General features: G+C 41.5%; 1 protein-coding gene across 1 annotated transcript in view; it reads left to right on the top strand.

Moving 5' to 3' along the window:
- Window positions 1–331: 331 nt before the first annotated feature.
- Window positions 332–23,083, top strand: part of PSD3 (pleckstrin and Sec7 domain containing 3) — a 688,004-nt gene continuing 665,252 nt past the window's right edge. The window contains exon 1 of the mRNA XM_044225254.1: window positions 332–1,096. Within this exon, the coding sequence (XP_044081189.1) occupies window positions 332–1,096 (765 nt within the window). The remainder of the gene's footprint in view (window positions 1,097–23,083) is intronic.

The raw sequence follows: 23,083 nt of genomic DNA, 5'->3' as shown, positions 1-23,083 counted from the left end.
TTTAATTAAGACAAAGGAATTCCATCAGACACACCAAGGTGAGAGTGGCAGAGTCTTGACTGTTCCCTCCCAGCCCTCACTCCTAGACTGGGCTCTGTCTGTTTTTGTGATTCTGTGCAGTGAGTACTGAGTCCAGTCCCAAAGCCAACAGGACCCCTGCTCCTTGAAGACTCCTCCTGAGGGGCTGAAGTTGTGTCCTTTGCTTCCTCAGGCTGTCATTGGAACCATGGGGCCAAGTCACGTCTGCCCGCAGCTGCCAGCATTTGCCTCACTGGGCACTGAGGTCTGAAGCTTGACGCTGGCAAGAGCCAGCCCTACCCTCTTGGAGGAAATGGCTGAACAGCCTGAGCAACAGCAGATGAGAACTTCCTTCCTCTTCATCCAGCTGCAGGCCCCCCCTGCTGGAGCTCTCCCCTCCCGTTCTCCAGCGGCTGTAGCCTGGACAGCAGCCCCAGGGGGCCTGGAGGAGGGACACATTTTCCCAAGTCCCAGGACTGGCCTGTTGGCAGGCCGGGGCCTCAGGCGCACACAGGGCTTGGCTGCTCCTCCCTTGCGCCTGCTGCAGAAGGGGGGCTCTGGGACTGAGGAACCAGCTGCTTTCAGTTGCTCTGCTCTGAAGGAGGAGGAGAGAGAGGAAAAACTCCAGGATCTGGATGGAAGGAGGGGTGGCGTTTGCAGATCCCCACGTCACAGACCTTCCCTGGCCCCTGCCTCCAGGAAATTTGGACGACTACAGCCCCTGTCATGCAGCCTTCCTAGCCCAGCTCCCGTAATGAGCGATGAAAGCAGCGATTCCTCCATGGGCTGGGAGCACTGGCCAGCCATCTCTGCCCCCCAGGACCTGTGGAGCACGGACCCTTGGTCTTGGGATGCCTTGGGATGTTCAGTTCCACAGGCCAACCTGGCTCACCCTACTGACAGGGGTGAAAGTGTTATGCTGAAGACAGCTGTTGCCACCTGCCAGGTGCTCCCGAAGAGCTATGAGGAGGGCACCTGCACCACAGGGCGAGCCAGGAGAGCAAGGCTCTACAGATACTCTCCGCAGATTCAGACCAGCCAGAGCTACCCTGCCCCGCCTGCCACTCTGCCTCGCAAGGTAAGAAAGTGTGTGTGGCTGAATCCCCAGACTCCAGCTGTTCCCCTCGAAGAGGAATCGAGTGGGGACAGATGAGCCCATGAGGGTTCCCAGTTCTTCCATGGAGGGCGTACACCTCAGTAGCAGAGGTAGTCGCCAGCCGCAGTCCCCCGGTCCTGGGCCTGTATCTTTCCTCCGTGTTCTGCCACCTTCTCTGCCATTAACAACAACTTGTTTGGAAGGAGAGAGTGAATAACTATTTCCCGAGATTTCTGCCAAAGATAGGAGAAGTAAAGTTAGGCGAGGAAGTACATACTTTTAGGGGAAGGCTGGAGGAAGGGCAAAGGAGGCATGCAGACCTTTACTGAGCCCTGTGCTGTGCCAGCCATTATGCTAGACGTTTTCATATATCCCATTTATCCTCACAGCCTCCCTGAGGAATAGAGGCCCATATCCCCAGTCCCAGATGGGGGCACTGAGAAGTGGCTAGGCAAAAATCCTCTTCCTGCCAAAAATAAAAGGGCAGAAGCAAAACCTATTCTCCAGGATAGATTGTGAGGGCTTTGAGGAGGCTTCACTGGATTTTGTGAAGGTTTTCAGAACTGGAGTACAGCTTGGAACTCAGACACAGTTTTACATGCTTGACCTTCTAAGGCCCACATCTACTTCCCATCACCCTCTCCTGCCCCACTGAGGATATGTAGATCTGGGCACCATCAGCCTGCCGGCCTCCATTTCCCAGCAGTAAGGGAGCAGTAGGTCATTCTGTGTGATCCTCGGGGTCTCTTCCAGCTCTTCAGGGTTATATGCCCAATCACAGCCATGCTGACACTTTGTTCTTAGCGTCTTATTCTCTGTATCTCTGACCCGACATCCTCATGGTGCTGGTGCTCTCTCCCCCCAGTTCAGGCGTATGGCTCCCAAAATGGGTGGGCAAAATAAAACCTTATGCTTTTATTTTCCTTTTTTTCACAATTTGCTCTATTTTGCACATACATAGGTGACAGCAGTAAGGGTGAGGAAGAGTCTGTCGGTGTTGCTGGGGAAGCAACAGAAGAGTAGGGTTTCTTGTTGGGATATGTGGAAGTTTGACATGGAGGGGACTCTCAGGGACCTAACAGGAGAAGTGGATGAAATTCACAACATCATAGAATGGGTCTTCCATGGGCTTAGAAGTGGTGTGGCTTCATCTAGACTCTGTGGCTATCTCCTACATGCTTCCACACACCATCCTTCCTTTCCCTTTCCCCTTTTAACATGGAGCCTGTACAGTTAAGAATCAGGGAGAAAGGATGAGCGCAAGTTCTATTCAGGGGAACTCTTGGAAGAAGAGAGATGCTAGCATGCTTCCTTAAGAAATAGTTTACATTCCTTCTTAGTTCTTGTATCACTCATTTCCTACAGGGATTTAGAAGGAATGACATACCCATGCGTCAGAGCCCTGTCTCTCTATGTGGGGTCACACAGTAGTTGTTTATGTATTTGAATGCTAGTCTGATAACTTGAAAACTCCATCTTCTCCTACTCTTCCCTCCTGTCTTCTAGATATAAGCCCAAGCCTCAGAACTGTTGCCATTTCTCCAGGGAAAGTCACCTCGGGAGTTGGTCGAAGTGGGTAGATTTTTTACCTTGTCTGCCTCATGTAGCCACTTTTGCTAACAGGCTCTGAGATATCTGCCTCCATCTAAAGTAGGGATTGCAAGATTCTGGAACAAAACTTAGATTTGTGTATGAAAGCATTGAACCAGTGAAAGGGATCCTCAGTAGCTCTGCATTAAGGGAGAGAAGAAGAGAGGCAAATCTGTGGGGCATCAGGGTAGGAGGTCCATGCAGGGTGGGACTTGAGGTGGTTAGGAAGCCTGGCTAAAAAAAATAAACCTTGAGTTTGCTGGTCAGATATTGTGATTACCTCCACCGTAGGAAGGCAAGTTGGGAAATTAGCACCCTCAGACCACAAGTCCTTTAAATGCCTTATGGCTATTATTAACAAGGTGACCCCTGCCTGGTCTTTTGTGTTAGAGAAAGAGGAAATTAACAGAGATAGATTTTCCATCTGTGCAGTCCTGAGTAGATTAAGGTGTCTGGACTTGATAAATTAGTGCATGAAAATTCTCCAGTCTTCTCATGCTTCTCATAGCTGTATAAGTCACAGCAAAGAGGCAGAAGGGTGATTAAAAACATCTTCTAATCACCTATGAATGGAAAGCCCTTGATTACCCATAATGGGAATTTTGCTTGATATACTCATGAAAAATGTGATCAATTATATTTGTTAAAGTGAAATGCTGGTTATATAAAAGCAAAGCCTACATATACTACATGTGTATGATAGGACTGAGGTTCATATATCAATTTTCCAAGCAGAAAAATCTGGATCAAGTGTAAACTCTCCTCTTCGCAATGCTCCAGATGGCTTAATTTATCCTCTCACAGTTGAAACAAATGGGCTCCAATGTGAAAATTATTGACTTAAATCCTTCCAAGTTAGCATAGGGCATAAGCGCAGCAAATCAAATCAAATCAAATCAATTCTTTCCTAATTTATATAAAAAATAAATATAACACTCTGTGACCAACATAGGGCTTCCAATGCACTATTTCCTCTTATTGAAACCTCAAAACTCTGTGAGGATATAAATTATTATTATCTCCCCTTCACGGATAAGAAGACAAGATGCTTAGGGATGGTCAGCAATTTTCTGGGCCCTATGACTAGGACATGGCGGCTCAGGACAGAACTCAAGTATCCACTCAGACGCCAGAGCTCTTTCAGCCATCTCTCAGTGTCTTCTGAGAGGGGGGATTTTCTTGGAAGGCAGCCCACTACTTCCTAGAACCTGGGACACTACTCTCCTACTTTCTCCAGTGGGAAGGATGGGAGAAGGACCCTCGGGAATATCAGGTCGAGTGACTAGCCTTGTGTGAATAAGCGCTGTTTTCTAGAAGCAGCGAAGGCCTGGGTTTGGAGGACGTAGAGTTCCAGCTCCTGGCAATGCCAGCTGAGGGCTGTAACATTCCTGTGGTGAGTCTGTCAGTGTGAATCAGAAATTGTTCCATGGTCTGAGGCAAGAGGCTGCCCTAACGATTCCTTGGACCCCGTGTTCTGCTGCCTCTCTGTGGGAACGAGAGGAACTGTCAATGTGTGGTTTGAATTTGGGGCTAACTAAAGATACAAAGACCATACAAAGATAAAGAAAACAGACACAACACAAGAGAGGGAGAAAAGCTTTCTCTATAATGATTTTGTGAAATCTCCAATTTTTTAAAAACTAGGTCTTCATATCTTACGTATTTTATCTTTTGAAATAACAATGATTTTTGGTATATAAATGACAAAATTTCCCCCCAAATACCATTTTTTAAACCCCACAAAATTTTCACCTATAGCTTTAAATTTCCCAGAAAGTTTACCTCTCTCCATTGGTCTTCCTTTTTCTCTTCCTCGTCATCTCAAAAGCAATCACATTTTTGAGATTTTATCACCAGCTTCTGGGAGTGGTCAGGTCTACAAAACAGGATAAAATGAGCAGGACAGACAAGGAGTCCATGGGAGGTTTATGTGGGAGGGAGGCAGGGATCGGTATTTCTTTTTTAAGGTAGTGGAGGGAAGTGCAGTCCTATATGTCCTATAGGGAGGCCTTATCAAGCAGACTAGAAAAAAATATTTTTAACTTTCTGTGTCTTGGAGTGTTTTGCATTATAAAATAAGATAAATGTCTGAAATATAAGTCTGTAAAGTGCATTTTTTTAAAAGAGTATTTACTTATTTATTTATTTCTTTATTTGAGAGAGACAGAGTTAGAGAGGGAGAGGCTGCATGCACAGGCAGGGGCGAAGGGAGAGGGAGAAGTGGACTCCCTGCTGAGCAATGACCCCCCCCCCCCCAGTGCAGACTGGATTCCAGGATCCTGGGATCATGACTTGAGCATAGGCAGATGCTTAACTGACTGAGGCAGCCAGATGCCCCAAAGTACATTAAATTTTTGATGGGAAGTTTTGATTTAGAGTAAAGTTCTCTGGCACTGGAATTTAAGAGATGAAAATGAAGTTCTGGTTCTGGGTACTAACTAGCTAAGTGGTCACTAACAACTCATTGAACAAAGCTAGGTTATCATGTTTATTCTCTGAGGTCTTTCCAGTTCTGACACTCTGTATAAAGTATGAATCTACGAATCGAGAGAGGTAATGAAACTGTGTGATGAAATGGAAGTATTAAAACAATCAGCTTGTCCCTAAAGATTTATAATTTTGTCAAATGACCTCTCTGCAAGGAAGATACCTGGTGGGCTAGCCTTTCTTGGGGAGATCTGGGACTTCAGTAGACACGAGGGTGTTTATATACATGGTAACATAGTGCCTAGGGCTTAACAGTTAGTTGAGTGAGTGAATAAAGGAAGGAATGAAACTTTGCAAGGCTGGTTAACATTCAGTAAAATGAAAGAGTCTGTGCATTTTGAGAACAATAAAACAAATCCCACCATGGAATTTTAAGGACAGAATTCCCAGCTATCGGTCCCCAAATGATTGATATTTCCTTCTCTGACCAGATTCCAGGTGAATAAATTCCCTTCTGGCATTGAATACTGACTCCTATCCCCTCCCCATATACTTAAGCTGCCCCTGGAAAAGGTCATTTATGTTATCTGGGGTAGAACTTAATTACCTAAGTCTGTTGACTTTTTCTGGCCTGTCATAAATTTAGAAATGGTTCTGCACATAAAGTAGTATTCTAGATAATTCTACCTTTAAATTAAACCTTCTTGGTGAGCAATTTAGAATTTTAAAAAAGAAATTCTAACAAAGAGAGAGCTTGCACAAATGCCCATATAGTAAGTTAAACAGCAATATAGATAAATGGCAATGGTGTCCCTTTTAAAAGATTTTGGTACTTAGGAGACAGTACTGTTGGGATTGAAAAGCTTATCTTTAGTCTATTTTACACTGCATTGGTTTTGATACAGATGTCTTGATTTATTACTTGAATAAATGAAGTCTGAGATAGCAGAACGGGTTTCAATTCTTTTTTATCTTGTGGTTTGCCTCTGTGTTCCCATGACAACATTTTCTTGCTGTTTTTCTTTCCTTTCCCTTTCCTTTCACATTCAAACGCAGAAGTCCTGGGGATCATTGTACTACTCTCAATGATCTATATGCTACCCTCCAATGCTACCCTCAAGGAACTATATGCATTGTGGCATCCTGACCAGGAGAAGAGGGCAGAGAGCACATGGGCCACTTCACGGTTGGGGGTTCCTGTGACATACAGAATAGTAATTGGAATGGGAGCTAGGACATAGAGACACTGGCCCTCTCTTTGATTTAAGTTAGCTAAGGATGGACAAGTCTCTTCATTCTGGATCTTAACGCCTTGTCTATAATGTGAAAAGATTAGACATAGAACTCCCATCTAGTTCTATGATTCTAAGTTCTTACCAATCCATGTGTGCCTACTTTAAAAGTCAACCAAAACTTCAGCTTTTGATGACAAATCCTTGAAAGTCCGTCATATTTAGAAGTTACTGTGAGTTGGAAAATATCTTTATTGGTACAATTAAATGTCTCCTCACAGGGTAAGTAAGAACTAAATACTTTCTTTTAAAAAGGTTTATTTACTTTTAGAGAGAGAGTGCAAGCAGGGGGAGGGACAGAGGGAGAGGGAGAGAGAGAATCACAAACAGACCCCCTGCTGAGTGCAGAGCCCAATTCCAGACGCTATCTCATGACCTGAGCTGAAACCATGGGTCAGATGCTAAACAAACTGAGCCAGCCAGGCATCCCAGAACTAAATACATCCTAGAACACTTTACACCAACTGTTAATTGGTTTTTTTATAAAATATTAGCTGCATTAGTCAATTATTAGTTTAGCCTGAGACATTTGGACAAAGAGACTAAAATTTAGTGTTTTTTATAGCTCTACAAAAAGTTTTGTTTTGTTTTTCTCTCATATTAAAAAGGAAATAAATGCTGAAAGGAATTGTTCTGTGTTTTGGTCTCTGGAATCAATTATTCAGGAAAGGAATTATTTGGAAATCAATTCTAATCAGAAATTAAGACCCAGAATGGTGAAGAGACTTGTCCTCACTTAACTAGTTTGAGTTAGTTCCAACAGATTGCCTCAGTTTAAATTTGAAGGTTTGTGCCCTTGGACAAAAGTGTTCTACTTGTAAGATTTAGTTAAGATTCTTGGTTGTGTATAATTGAAATCCTCAAGGATACTTTATCCCAAATGCAGGGCACTCATTGGAAGAACACATGTGTGTAAGAGTAGAGTCTCATAAAACCCTAGGACTTCAGGACCCTAAGATGTGGAGATGTGGAGATGTGGATGGGCCTCAGGACCAACTGGTGAGGGTTCCAGAGATTTCAGGGCTCTCTGTGTATCTCCTTTCTCTGTTGGTCTCTGAATCATGTTTTCTCTTTCTGCACATCTGCTTCCTCTATTCCCTCTTCCGCAGTGGGGAAGATGACCACCCATAATTCCTAGGTTTATATCTCCTTTCTTTAGAGACAATTTAGACTAAGACTGGAGCCCTTAGGCCTGCTTCCCAATCCCCCAGGAAGAGGCTCCTTGGTCCAGCACAGGTTGGGTGTCCCCCAGTTTACTATGGTGGGGGCAGGGGCAGGAACAGCTGACAAGACACTATCTGGTCTGCTGAAGCCCAAAGATGATGATGTATATGTATATCTTAGAAAGGGACATTTTCTAGAAATTAATGGAACATGGAAAAGAGGGGAGCAAATTTGAATGAACAACCTAATAAATGACCAAAAACACTTTCATGGAGTTGTCAACTAAATTTATAAAGTGGTCACTTTGTGTAAATGTCCTATCTGAGCCTTCTCAAATTTTGAGGAAGCCAGTTTTTATAGCCTTTGGGGAGATTTTTTAAAAAGAGCACAACTGAACTAAGCAATATATTAGAATTAAACTATTACCTGATACGGCTTATGAATAAATAGATTTACTTCTAGAATTTGATACTGGCTATGACGTTGTAAATTTTCTCTTTCAAATATGTTTCTTCTTCATAGACTTTTCAGAGACCATAGGATGCTGGAAGATTACAACAAATCTAAGTACTTGGTGAAAGTGGGATTCTGTACTAGGCAGACTACCATTTCAGATTCTACGTGTGATCTCTCCCACTTCATAGCAACTCACTGGGACTCCTGACCCATGTCAGAAATAAGAACAACGAAAATCGTAAAGATAAGCCACATTCCTTGAACTGGGTTATACTGATTCTGTGAACTGAACCATATCAATGAAAACAATGGGTGGGGGGCACCTGGGTGGCTTAGTCCTTAACCATCCTTCAGCTCAAGTCATGATCCTGGGATCCTGAGATTGAGCCCCACATGTGGCTCCCTGCTCCGCAGAAAGCCTGCTACTCCCTCTCCCACTCCCTCTGCTTGTGTTCCCTTTCTCGCTATCTCTGTCTCTGTCAAATAAATAAATAAAATCTTTAAAAAAACAAAAACAGAGCAAAAGGTGGGTGCAAGAAGGAACGATGGTTCCATACAGTTCACGTTGTTGGGCTATTGCGGGGCTACAGGTTTTAGAGGTTCCCTTTCCCTCCTTCTGAAGTCATCAGCAGCTGTGATCCTTTTTTGGCTGCCCTTTGTGTTGTGCATATTTCCTGTGATTATATTTAGTCAATTTTAACTTTTTGGAATTTAACTTTCAATTTTCAGGATGTGTGGTTTTGTATTAACCTTTCAATTACTGGGTCCAGCAGATTATGTGAGCCAAAAATCTTCAGGGCATTACTCAAGCACTTATAGTGTCGTATTATTTGAAGATCCTACTTTATCAGCAAGGAGCTTGGTTTCTTTTTATTGAATTCTCTAAGTGATTATATGATGAAGGAAAAAGTAAAATGTCACACCATTTATCTCATGCCACAAGAAGAAAGATCTCAGGAGTTTGTTACATTTTCCCATCTTTTTCCATAAAGAATTTCAACTATGGTAGAAATAATAAATAAAAATAATGGTAAAGGTAAATAGTAATAAAGAATCAGGTCTTGGGAGCACCTGGGTGGCTCAGTGGGTTAAAGTCTCTGCCTTCGGCTCAGGTCATGATCCCAGAGTCCTGGGATCGAGCCCCGCATCTGGCTCTCTGCTCAGCCGGGAGCCTGCTTCCCTTCCTCTCTCTCTGCCTGCCTCTCTGCTTTCTTGTGATCTCTGTCAAATAAATAAATAAAATTTAAAAAAAAAAAAAGAATCAGGTCTGGGAAATATAAATAAGGATCAAGATGAAGAAGAGATCAAGCGAAAATCAGGAAAAGAACAACGAGAACAACATAAATGTTTACAGAGCTGGTGTTGTTCAGAATCAGATTGGGATCCGTGTTTTCCAAGCATCCATGCTGTAAAGGACTTGGTTAGCTGCACCGTGCCCATTGTGAGAAGGGAGGGACGGGAGGGAAGGAGAAGGGGAAATAGGAAGGAGAGAAGAAAGGAAGGAAGTTTTCTTTAACATGTTCCACAGAAATAATTCTCTCAGAAAACCAAATTCTGTTTGCCCTTTCAAATAGCAATAAAAAATAACATCTTGGGGGCGCCTGGGTGGCTCAGTTGTTAAACATCTGCCTTTGGCTCAGATCATGATCCCAGGGTCCTGGGATCTAGCCCCGCATTGGGCTCCCTGCTCAGTGGGGAGCCTGCTTCTCCCACTCCCCCTGCTTGTGTTCTCTCTCTCTCTCTGTCAAATAAATAAAATCTTAAAAAAAAAAAATACTTCTAAACCTCAACTTCTTTAATGGAAAGAAGAAGAAATAATAACACCCATCTCATGTAGTTAGTGGTTAAGTGCATTAAATAAACTAATGTTTGCAGAGTGCCTCTTATCAGAGGTACTTAATTAATTGCGGCTAGTATAATTCTTAATACTGTGGGCTCAAGTCCTTTCCTTCCACCCCATTTTAAAAGATTAAAAAAATAACATTTTGAAAAAAAATAACATTTTGGATAAAATCTTTTCTAAGAAGCACTTGATATTTACTATTACCTTGTCTCTTTAGATGTATATGCAACATAATTTAACTTTCTTGATAAGTAATTATTATAATAGCAATATTGTTTGCTGGCAACTTTCATCTGTAAGACAATTTGCTTTGTACAAATACTCTGTTCTCTGAGTTCTTACTGTTTTTTAGTCATTTTTCAGTTTCCTTCATGTTGGCCTGTTCCCTCTTACTGCCGTTAGTGTGCGGACTTCTAAGAGACTTTTTAAAATCCACCACAGGCCAGGAAACTAACAAGTAACTAAACTAACAAATTTGTTAAAATTGTAAAGCAAGGTGTTAATTATGGAAAGGAAAAGTGAGGGGTTGAGTGGCTCATCTACCAGAAAATCTCATGAGTTTTAATACAGATTTTTGTGTGTGTGTTGTGTGTTCAGACATGATACTTTTGCTCTCTGTAACTATGGTTTCAATCTGGATGAATAATTGCTAAAGAAATAACTTCTGGGTTCATTCATTCAATAACTATTTCTTGATCATTGTTCTAGGCACTGGGGATACAGCAGTGAATAAGACAAGCTCACATACTCTGGTAGGCTCAGTAAATGAAACAAGAAAACAAGACATGAACATACAACTTCTGATTGTGACTGGTACCTGGAAGAAAATAAAACAGAAGGAGGTGGTGAGATGAGGGGTGTTAGAAAGAATAGTCTAGTTTGTGTGATGAGAACTGGCCTCACGGAGGAGGTGACTTTTGAATTAAGACTTGAATGACAGGCAGGAACCAGCCATGAAAGATCAGGGAGGGGAAGGTCCAAGGCAAGGCTTAGCACAAGAGTCCCATGTACCTGCAGGATCACTAGTGAGCATTAGTTACGAGAAAAGTCAAAGCCACAGGAAGGGACAGATCATGTAGAGCTTCACAGACTCAGAAAGAAGTTTGAATTTTATTCTACGTAAAATGGGGAGCTGTTGGAGAGTTTTGAACAGGAGAGGAACACTGAAATTAAGGAAAGAGTGGGTGCATTGGTCAAGTAACTTCCCTAGTTAGTCTACAGATTACTATAGTTGCTACAGTTACCTATAGTTACTGTACAGATTGCAGGATTTAATATTCCTGCCACCCTCTTCCTAATCTTATGGAAAAAATCCTTGAGGCACATAGTTTAACTTCCTCCGGATGATAGGGAACATTCATTTTTCCCTCAAAGTCCTTTAGTTCTGAACTATAGAATCCAAGCAGAGAGAGCAGCAGAGGCAAAAGGAGAAGCAGGTCCTCTGCTGAGCAGGGAAACTGATGCGGGCTTGATCCCAGGACCCCAGGATCATGACCTGAGCCAAAGGCAGACTTTTAACCGACTGAGCCACCCAGGCACCCCTAGTTCTGAACTATAGAGCTATGACGAATTCCTGAAGGAGTAAGTCAGGTAGAGGGGGGAGAATACTCCAGTTCCTCAAGCATTCGAGGTTTCCCTGAATGAAACTGCATTCTAATGATAGAAAATTGAGCAGATCCTTTCAATATTTGTAACCTTAAAAAGTTTGATTTTGTTTAGGATAACGATGTTTAGGATTTAAATTAATAAAATCTTTCTATTATTACAAATGTATTGCACATAATGGGCGCCCCATAAATATAACCTCTAGATTGTTTATGGCATAGTCACTGTAAGCAACCTCCTTTTTTACTAATTCTTTCACTTCCTTCCTCATGTCCTTTAGTTCCTCTGCTTCATATTTGCAAAGCATTAAACTATGAGGCCTCCAGGCTGGTGACTTGTCAAGCAAGAGGTAGCTGGCACTGTTGGAGTCAATCCAAAGTAGAATAAAATCTCAAACTATCTATGGGTTCATAACTTTAGCAAAGTGGTATTTTTACGATAATATATTTCTCTTGTGGCTTAGAGAAATGTTTAGGGATTTCTTGGGTGGGCCTGTGGCCAAGGAATTACCATAATATTTCTGTTTGGCTCAGCTTGTTGACCTACTTTTCACAATCTACTTTGCAAATAATCTCTGTGAGTGATGTCCCCTCAATGGTGATAACTATTCTCCTGAAGAATCAGCTTTATTCCATATTTTGAACAACCTACAAAATAAGTATTTTCACCATAAATAATCATTTTTACTTTTCATGCCATTTGAGAAAGCTTAATGGCAAAATTCTTTCTATTTTCATCCTCAATCTGTTTTAGGAAGTGAACTGTTCCTTACAGTTCTCTACAAAGTGCAATTTCACCTTTTTATGCTGTTTTGTGAACCATTTATGGTTGGTTGCCTTCTGTGCATTTACTGGGCTGTCTTGTTGTTTGAAGCCTCTGGGGCCCTTTGGAAAAAGAAAAAACATTACAAGAGTCCAACTAGAAGGAATTATACTGTTGACTATTGTAAGTTACTTTAAGCATTGTTAAAAGAATTTTTTAAATGTTTCTGTAGGTTCTTTGGGCATAAAACAGGTGGGAGATTCTTCTCCTGCTTTCTATAAGCCTGAAGTTTGAGGCAAACAGACCTATACGCAAAGAGGCATTTTAGACATATACAAGAAACATCAGCAGAATAAGGACAAAGGCTCGCAACTTTGGGTGATAATAGTGTAGGCCTGCACTCTGGTGATGGCCTCATGACTTGGGGAGAGAAGTCACCACCTCTCTTCCATTTTGTCAGGGGAAGATCCATACTGGAGATGGGCCTCAGGGGCTTTCTGAATGAAGAAAGGAAAAACATGGCTGACTGATAGACTATAAAGAGGATTTGAGTATGGAGTTTCTCCTGAGTTCACTTGTGATTTTTCTTATTTATTAATAAGGAACGTAACAATGAATATAATCATATACACATAGAGTGAATGTTTTCCTAACTGAAAACTAGGACTTTTGTGTTGTAAGTTTACACCATTTATTCAAAATATAAAAAATAAATTTAAAATAATAGACCACATTTACTGAATAAAAAAAAAATACCATGAAAAGAAGCACATATTTCAGCACAAAAATAAGCATCATTTAATGCAACATTGGAGAATTTGGAGTCAGGACCAGAAAATCTGGACCTGGACTGCCATAGTCTGCACTCTCTTTGTGCAATAGAGAGAGGTAGTAGCCTCCCCTGGGATGGAGATTTCTCCTCACCCTGGAAGATTTCCCTTCCCAGGTGGCAGGCAGTGATGGCAACTGATAAAGGCCACTTTGCAAAGCGTTGCTAAGAGATGGCAGACACACAGGAATGGGTCCTGTAAGCTTGATCAAAGTCAGTGAATCTGGATCTGTTTCCTCATCAGCATGTGCAGGGAGGTAGGGAGGGGAGGTTGGGCTTGGGATGCCTCTTTGAATATGTCTCCTTGTGTAAGGACTACAATCTTGTCTATAGCATGTGAAGGATTCTGTCATTTGGACAGCAAATCAAAGCAGGTGATCCAGGCTGGGAGTGAGCAGAATGTGGCCTCTGAAGAAAAATGAGGTTTGGAACTTTGTGGCAGTATAACAATATGTCAGCTCACAACAGTAATGTATACATTGGCTTTTCTGCATCTTTCTTCCCAGACAAAATGATTTTGAGACCTCTCAGGCTCCTTAAACATGAAGACAGGCCAAAGAATCCATAGCATTAAGATCCCCCCTTTTGCAGGCCTGCGTAGTCTATCCTGCATGTGCAAGAGACTTTGCCTTGTGAAAAAATTAGTTCCTGATTGATTAAGAATAGGAAAAAGAAGAAAATAAGTTATTCAAGAACTATAACTATAACAGGTATCAAAAGCCATCACCATGTTCACAGAAAGAGCCATTTCATTATTTTTCATAAATCACGTTAAAATCTTGCTCCATATCCCCTTCTTCCTGCACTAGCAATAAATTCAGTCTGGATATTATCAAAGTTTTTCCTGTCCACTAAAATTGGGCCAAGGGTCAAAAGATTTCCATGGTATGAAAGCATTTGTGAATTCTTTTTTTTTTTTTTAAGATTTTATTTATTTGTCAGAGAGAGGGAGAGAGAGTGAGCACAGACAGACAGAATGGCAGGCAGAGGCAGAGGGAGAAGCAGGCTCCCTGCCGAGCAAGGAGCCTGATGTGGGACTTGATCCCTGGACACTGGGATCATGACCTGAGCCGAAGGCAGCTGCTTAACAAACTGAGCCACCCAGGCATCCCAGCATTCATGAATTCTTGAAGGAGCATTTACTTGCTCCTTCAGCACATGGTCAGCCATGTATGAGAGCACAAACCAAGCCAGACTCCACATATGAGTCTCAGCTCTGCCTACACCTTCCTAGCAGGGTAGGCTTGCTTGGGTGAGTTATTTAATCTTTCTGTACCTCAATTTCTTCATCTGTGAGTTCCTACCAGATAGGAAAAATGAATTAATTTCTAATTTGTAAGGCACTTGGGCCCATGCCTGGCACAGAATATGCAGATGCTGGGAAACTCCAGCCTCTATCCAACTTCGATGACCAGCTCCGATTTGATCACCAATACTCCACCCACCCTAACCTTTGCCAGACTGCCTTTCATTCAAGGCTGTGTGCCTTCAGGTCTGGCAGTTCCACTGCTTCTGTGCCCCAGGGCCTGGGGTCTGGACTCCCTCTCTGCTTCTAGAGAAAAGGAACACATGGGAAGTAGACAAGTCAGGAATTGGGTGGGCGGTTGGGGGCGGGCAGTTGAGGTCTCTCTCTACCTGTAGGTTTGAACGATGATTCCTTTCCTTACCCTCTTCCACCTCCAAGTATAAAGACCAAGGCTATTACTTTCTGTGTCTAATCGTAACTTTTGTGTTATGTGAAACTAGTATGTGAATTCTCCATCAAGTCATCATCTACTGCAGTCCAGAACTGATGGACCTGGAGAAAAGGAAATGCACTGAAGCTCAGGACTACAGGAAAACAAAAGAGAGCTCTCTGTAGTTAGAAGCATGAAGTAATTTGCTTCAGATTCTAAAACAAGGTTGGGAATAGGAGGCAGAAATATGAAATCATGCCTGATTTTTTGATAAAATCCTAACTAAGAACAAGTCATTTCATAAACACACCCACCCTTCCTTTAATTTCTGCCCTACTTAAAACTTCCCTGAGGGCACTGCCTCTGAGCAGTCCCCCAAGATTAAACAGGACTCACATTGTACCCCATGCCAGGCTCAGGCAGCAACCCCCTCTCCCAGAAACTTCTTTTAGGATCTTTAGTGTCTTCTAACAGATGGGAAATGTCTTGAGAGACACTGTGCTTTGACATATAAACTTCTCCAACGCATGGCAGAAGGCTTGGCTTAAAGGGAAGGGCACTGAAAAAAAAAAAAAAAGAAGAAGAGAAAATTCACAAATTCATGTCAATAAATTATTCTGCCCATTAAATGGTTTGGAGAGGCTTTTAGTTATTAGACTACATTCTAAAAACAAAACACTAAGACTGGGTCTGCCTGGCCTAAGTAAAAAGGAAAGAGCTAAAGAAAATTTGGGTTTTACAAAAATTTCTTGATAAACTATGCTGGTTTTCTGGATTCAATATCCTAGATTCAAGATTCAAGTTGCTTGGTTAGTTCCAGTAGATCCAGTGTCCTTTTTTTTTTTTTTTTTTTTAAATTTTTGGAGGGAAAACCACCCTTTATTTATACTTGTGTTACAGTTCAGAGCCATCTTAAACAGGATAGCAAAGCAGGAGAAAGCACAGATCCTGGGACCAAAGTTTAAATTCAGACATAATCATATTAACTATGTGACAATTGGAGAGAGCCTCACCTCAGCTTCCAGCAGCTGTTGCAGCTAGCTGCCTACCCCCACCCCCACCCCCTCTAGGCCCTCCCTGGGCGCTCTCCCTGCAAGGCATCTTGGCTGAAAAAGCATGGGCTCTGCAAGTCACAGTTCCGCTGGTTAGGCTGGGACTGGAAATAGGAACTCTAGAACTGATGCAAGGGCCAAGGGAGAAAAACTGCACATAGGTCTTTGATAAATATTAGTTATCTACAAGTCTTGCCCAGGACAAGATGTGTCTAAAGTGGGCAACGATGTAAAAAGCAGGATGCACAAGACAGTTTATTTGGCACCAAAAGAAAGAGATAGTACCCCATTTTATGTTTCTATTATCTCATCTTTTAAACTTTTTATTTTGTGTTTTAAAGTTTACATGATGTATTAAGATGATAGTATTAATTGCAAAGATGATTGGTTCAGGGGAAAAAGTTTAAACATTGCTAAGCATAACACACTAAAAATTAATATTAAAAACTTTGTCTAAGTCTTATGCTTTTTGTAGCATCAGGATGCATCTGAAATAGGGCTGGAGTGCCCAGAACTATGATCTACTTCTGTTCCAAATTCCAGTGTGTGGAGCTTTTTCCCACACCACCAAGTGATTCTACACCAGCTGGGTACCATACAATTCAACTCAATTCTAACACTACTGACAATGGAGATAGCGTCCGATCCCACAGGTTGAGTGTTTAGTACTACAAGATTGCCCCTCCCCCCAACCCAACATTTTAGAGGCCAGACCAGATGGTCACCTTTGTTTCTAACCTACTGACTCTAGATTGGAGCTCTCCTTAATCACTCCTTGCATTCAATTAATTTGCTAGAGCTCACAGAATTCAGAGAGACAGTTTACTGTCTCTAGTAGATCTAGTAGATCACCGGTTTATTATAAAAGGATATAACTCAGGAACAGCAAGATGGAAAAGACCATAGGGTGAGGTGTGAGGAAATGGCACGGAGCTTCCTTCTCCTCACTGGGGAGGTGTGCAGCTCTCCCCAAATCTCCATTTTTTGCCCACCCAAAGGCTTTCTGAGCCCCACCTTTTCTGGTTTGATGGTGGCTTAATTGCACAGGTTGATTAAATCATCAACGACTGGTAATTGAATTCAATCTGCTGTCCTCCCCTCCCTTGCGGAAGGGGGAGCTGCACTGTAAATCCAAGATTTATCATAGGTTAATTCCTAAGGCACCAGCTCTCACCCTTAGGGGCTTTCCAAAAGTTACTTCATTAACATAACAAGAGACATCTTTGTGGCCCTCAACACTTAGGACATTCCAAGGGTTTTAGGACCTCTAAGCTGAGGAAGGGACAAAGACCAAATACACATTTCTTATTATAAATCACAAGTTTAACTAGAACTCATACAGCAATTCAGTAACGTAGCAGGATACAAAGTCAATGTACAGAAATCAGTGGCTTTCTTATACAATAACAATGAAAGTACAGAAAGGGAAATTAGAGAATTGATTCCATTTACTATAGCACCAAGAACCATAAGATACTTGGGAATAAACCTAACCAAAGAGGTAAAGGATCTGTACTCGAGGAACTACAGAACACTCATGAAAGAAATTGAAGAAGACACAAAAAGACAGAAGACTATTCCATGCTCTTGGATCAGAAGAATAAACATTGTTAAAATGTCTATACTGCCTAGAGCAATCTATACTTTTAATGCCATTCTGATCAAAATCCTACCGGTATTTTTCAAAGAGCTGGAGCAAATAATCCAAAAATTTGTATGAAATCAGAAGAGACCCCGAATCGCTAAGGAAATGTTGGAAAACAAAAATAAAATTGGCGGCATCACATTACCTGATTTCAAGCCTTACTACAAAGCTGTGATCACCAAGACAGCATGGTACTGGCATAAAAACAGACACATAGACCAGTGGAACAGAGTAGAGAGCCCTGATATGGACCCTCAACTCTATGGTCAAATAATCTTTGACAAAGCAGGAAAAAATACACAGTGGAAAAAAGACAGTCTCTTCAATAAATGGTGCTGGGAAAATTGGGCAGCTATATGAAGAAGAATGAAACTCGACCATTCTCTTACACTGTACACAAAGATAAACTCGAAATGGATAAAAGACCTCAATGTGAGACAGGAATCCGTCAGAATCCTAGAGGAGAACATAGGCAGTAACCTCTTCGATATCAGCCACAGCAACTTCTTTCAAGATATGTCTCCAAAGACGAAACAAAAGCGAAAATGAACTTTTGGGACTTCATCAAGATCAAAAGCTACTGCACAGCAAAGGAAATAGTCAACAATACAAAGAGGCAATCCATGGAATGGGAGAAGATATTTGCAAATGACAGTACAGACAAAAGGTTGATATCCAGGATCTATAAAGAACTCCTCAAACTCAACACACACAAACCAGATAATCGTATCAAAAAAATGGGCAGAAGATATGAACAGACACTTCTCCAATGAAGACATACAAATGGCTAACAGACACATGAAAAAATGTTCATCATCACTAGCCATCAGGGAGATTCAAATTAGAACCACATTGAGATACCACCTTACACCAGTTAGAATGGCCAAAATTAGCAAGACAGGGAACAACATGTTTTGGAGGGGATGTGGAGAAAGGGGAACCCTCCTACACTGTTGGTGAGAATGCAAGTTGGTGCAGCCACTTTGGACAACAGTGTGGAGATTCCTTAAGAAATTAAAAATAGAGCTTCCCTATGACTCTGCAATTGCACTACTGCATATTTACCCCAAAGACACAGATGTAGTGAAAAGAAGGGCCATCTGTACCCCAATGTTTATAGCAGCAATGACCATGGTCGCCAAACTGTGGAAAGAACCAAGATGCCCTTCAACAGATGAATGGATAAAGAAAATGTGGTCCATATACACTATGGAGTATTATGCCTCCATCAGAAAGGATGAATACCCAATTTTTGGAAGGCAGCTATGCTCACCACTATACCACCAACGCAATACCCAATTTTTGTATCAGCATGGGCGGGACTGGAAGAGATTACGCTGACTGAAATAAGTCAAACAGAGAGAGTCAATTATCATATGGTTTCACTTATTTGCGGAGCATAACAAATAACATGGAGGACATAGGGAGATGGAGAGGAGAAGGGAGTTGAGGGAAATTGGAGAGGGAGATGATCCATGAGAGACTATGGACTCTGAAAAACAACCTGAGGGTTTTGAAGGGGAGGGGGGTGGGAGGTTGGGGGAGCCAGGTGGTGGGCATGTATTGCACGGAGCACTGGGTGTGGTACAAAAACAATGAATTCTGTTACACTGAAAAGAAATTAAATAAATAAATAAATAAATAAATCGGAAGTTTACATACAGGCAGTAGGCTATTTTGTGATACTCCTAACCAAAGGGAATCCCTTCCTGAATTCCCTACCACCTAAAAATGGGATATTATCTATAGGCTGAGATTTGGAGTAAGGTTCCCAGATTTAGCAAATAAAAACAGCAATATTTGCAACATACTTTTACTTTTCAGTGTAATTATTTGTTGTTTATCTGAAATGCAAATTTATTGGTGTCCTATATTTTATCTAGCAACACTTGTTTGGAGGTGGACTTGTCAACGCCTTGTTTGGAGTCAACTTGTTGCCCTCAGCTAGCTAAGGGATCTTGGACAAATTACTTAACTTCTCTGAGCCTCACTTTCTTTGTGCCCCCTCATTGTTGTGAGCATTCTTTTCATAGAAGATGTCAAGCACTTGCACAGTTCTTGTACATAGCTGATCAAGTTCCTACTAAATTATAGGTGTTATCATAATCACAGATAACCCTGTTACTTGTAGTTTCAATTGTCACCTAGTTTTGCCCAATATTACCTAGTATCACCTAGTTTCAAGTATTTCTATACAAATCTTACCTCTTTTACTAGAAGTTGGGATCCACATCTGCACAGATTTGCACAGAATAAGTACATAATTTGTTGAATTTGAATAAACATAGCCTCTAGCACTTCTGTGAAGACTGGCGGCTTGTGTACTTGGCTGGCCCTTCTTCCCAATCCCCTGTTCCCTTCCTTTCCCTTCCCCCATATGAAGAATAAAGCTTGGTTCCTAAGTTATTTCAAGTAAGCTAAGCCCTTGTGGAAACTGCTTCAGTCACATTTTATAGGCCAAAAGATCCCACAACATGTATAAGATTTATTGTTCATATTAAATAGAAAAGCTCCCTTGTGTAATTCTTTGGAACTACTGATGAAAATGAATGGCATTCACTAGAACCGTTGTAAAGATTTAATGACACTTGCATTCAAGCTGCTGAAAGTAAATAATTATGATGCTGGGTAGCTATTTTTCTGCAGAGTTTAGACAGTTTAAAACAACCTGCCCTATTTTAGCTTGACATTAACTCAGGGTGTGTGAAAAATCCCCATCAGAACTGTGGACTTGGGGCACCTGGGTGGCTCAGACAGTTTAAGCGTCTGCCTGCAGCTCAGGTCAGAATTTTAGGGTCCTGGGATGAGCCCTGTGTCAGTCTTCCTGCTCAGCAGGGAGTCTGCTTCTCCCTCCCCCTGCTTTTGGCACTCGCTCTCTCTCCCTCTCAAATAAATAAATCAGTAATCTTAAAATAATTTTTAAAAATAAATTAAATTAAATAAGCAACATGCCTGAGTGGTACATTTTGAGTGACTTGCCCTTGGCCCTTACAGCTCCACATGCAGGCTGCAGAGGAGCCAATATCAGGGGACTAGGTAGTCAGTCCTGTATTCCTAGCACATGGACTTGAGCCATAAACAAATGAACTTAAGTGAACTTTTGGGCATGTGGAAGAGCACTGTCTTCCATGTGATCATCAGAAAGCATTTCCCAAGTGCCTAGCTAATGGAGGGATTTTCCTTCAGACCCCAGGTGTCCATGTTGAAAGTTAAAGGGAGATCCCTGCAGTTGGCAGAAAAGACAAAATGTGTTGACAGATGCCAGGAGCATTTCTCCCAGCTGGCCAGCAAACGGTACAAAAAGCTGCATTGATAAACTCAAGGGTCGCCCAGTTGGCTCAAGGGGGAAAATGTGTCACACACAGGCCATCATTGGACCAAGAGTATCTCTCCAGAACAACTCCTAGCAACTCCTGCTTTGCCTAGCTTACCATGCTTCACTTCTCCCTGAGCCTTGTGTGTCACCCCTTGCTACTGGCTTAGGACACACCATGAAACTGTGTCTGGACCACCAAACTGTACTTTCATCTTCTATTTCTGGCTACTCATTTGTGTGGGATTTCCTGTTCTTTCACAGGCTTTTTGAGTATGCTTCAGACTTGTGAGCTCATTGAACGCATTGGTTAGAGTCCAAGGGCTTTTCTGAGGTCCTTTCTGTGGGAGGTGGTTTGAAGAATGCAGTGACTCTTGGTGCAATGATGGCTTTCAGTTTCCTTATTTCTCAAGTGAACATTGGATGTGATATCTCTGGAATGTCTTCCATCTCTAATATTCTGTGAGCCTCTGGTTTGGAATGATAGGTATGAACATACCATAAAACACTCTAAAGTAGGGTCACTACTCTGTCATGTTTTCCCCTGCATCATATCACAAACTAAGATACCAATTTCTTTCAATAATTTCTTCAAATTGGCCAATTTTTAAAAATGATAACTGAGATAATTGAATGTCTACCCAAAGAATGCATCAGCCTTATAGCTTCAGCATTAACTTTCACTCATTTAACAAATATGCCTTTACAGGCTCTGTGCTAGACATTAGTTATATTAATAATAATAATAATAAACCCCAGACTTGTTCTTGAAGTGTATATAATCTAGTTGAGAAGGCAGACGTTGAATATGTAATTAAAAGTATGATAAGGGACGCCTGGGTGGCTCAGTCGATTAAGCTGCTGCCTTTGGCTCAGGTCATGACCCCAGAGTCCTGGGATCGAGTCCCACATCAGGCTCCTTGCTCAGTGGGGAGCCTGCTTCTCTCTCTGCCCCTGCCTGCTACTTGCCTGCTTGTGCTCTCTCTCTCTCTGACAAATAAATAAATAAAATCTTAAAAAAAAAAAGAAAGTATGATAAGTGTTATAAGGAAAGTCAAGATGCTATAGAAATGTAAAATGGGGGTACCCAGCCTGGTTTGAATGCAAGAAAAGCTTCGTGCCAGGAGTCACTATCCAGGTTAATAATAAGAGCTAACATTGTTGAGTATTTATTGTATGTCATCATGTTATGTGCATTACTTCGTTTAATCTTCACAAGAGCCCCATCAAGTAGGGTCTATTATTGTTTCTACTTAGAGAGAAAAAAAATCAAAGCACAAGAGGTGAAAAACATGGCCAAGGCTCCCAGCCTTGGGAGCTCCCAGCTCCTATCCAAAGCTCCTGGATACAAGTGCACATAGTTGCACACCACATTCTTTCATGATTCTGGAGTAGAAGAGAAGCTGGACCAGCCAGGAGACAAAGGCTGGGTCAGATAGTGCAGAACTGATGGACTGTATGAAATTGCACTGGAAGAAAGTCAAATGGTTATGTGTGTACTTGAGAGGGAGTTTCTCATTGTCCCTCTGTTCCTTAAGATAATAAGGTGTTTGTGAAAGAAAAACAACCTGCTTTAGAATTCAAGAAAAAAGGAGATGGGATGCTTATATACAGCCAGAGGTATTAGGGTTTGTGAGAAGTAGAGTTTCTCTAAAGTAAAATTTTCTCATAAGTAAGATAGATGGCATAACCTAATTTTCTAATAAGCCTTAAGTAATAAAACTCTGTAGTGACCTTAATGAAATTCCACCTGGTATCTATCAGATGACAATAACAGTGGAGGTTGAGTGTTTTAATAATAGAACAATTCTAGCGAAAGTCACAAAGGCATTGATTCTAGCAGGTTCTTTTTCTCAGCACTTGGAATTATTATTATTTAGGGAAGAAGTGGGAATAATAAGGAAATATTACAATGGTGGCACAAATTTAATTTCTGACATTTTAAGCATAGCTCTAAAAAGTTTAACTTGAACATTTCTTAGCTAGGAATGACATAACATTTAGGAGATGAATGTGCAGGCCAGCATTTACATTCTTCAGTATTATTATCAGTATTATTAGAATGTTTCCATCTTAACTTCAAAAGAGGCAATTTAAGCCTGTCCAACATTACTTTATCTAGGTGCATACCAAAAGCATCTTTAATTATTAGGAATCACATGCTACTAAAACCTAAGTAACTAGAATTCAACCTCCTGGACTTCACAATTAACTTGAATTTCTTTTTGTATTATATCTAAGGTTTAAGGGAAATTGCCAGATAATAAGGTGTTAAAAAAAAACCCAACTCATATATTTTAAGACTAAAGCATGTC

This window comes from Neovison vison, chromosome 11 (assembly GCF_020171115.1).
Source record: "Neovison vison isolate M4711 chromosome 11, ASM_NN_V1, whole genome shotgun sequence".
NCBI lineage: Eukaryota > Metazoa > Chordata > Mammalia > Carnivora > Mustelidae > Neogale > Neogale vison.
The sequence above is the reverse complement of the archived record's forward strand: the minus strand, read 5'-3'. Positions and strand labels throughout refer to the sequence as shown.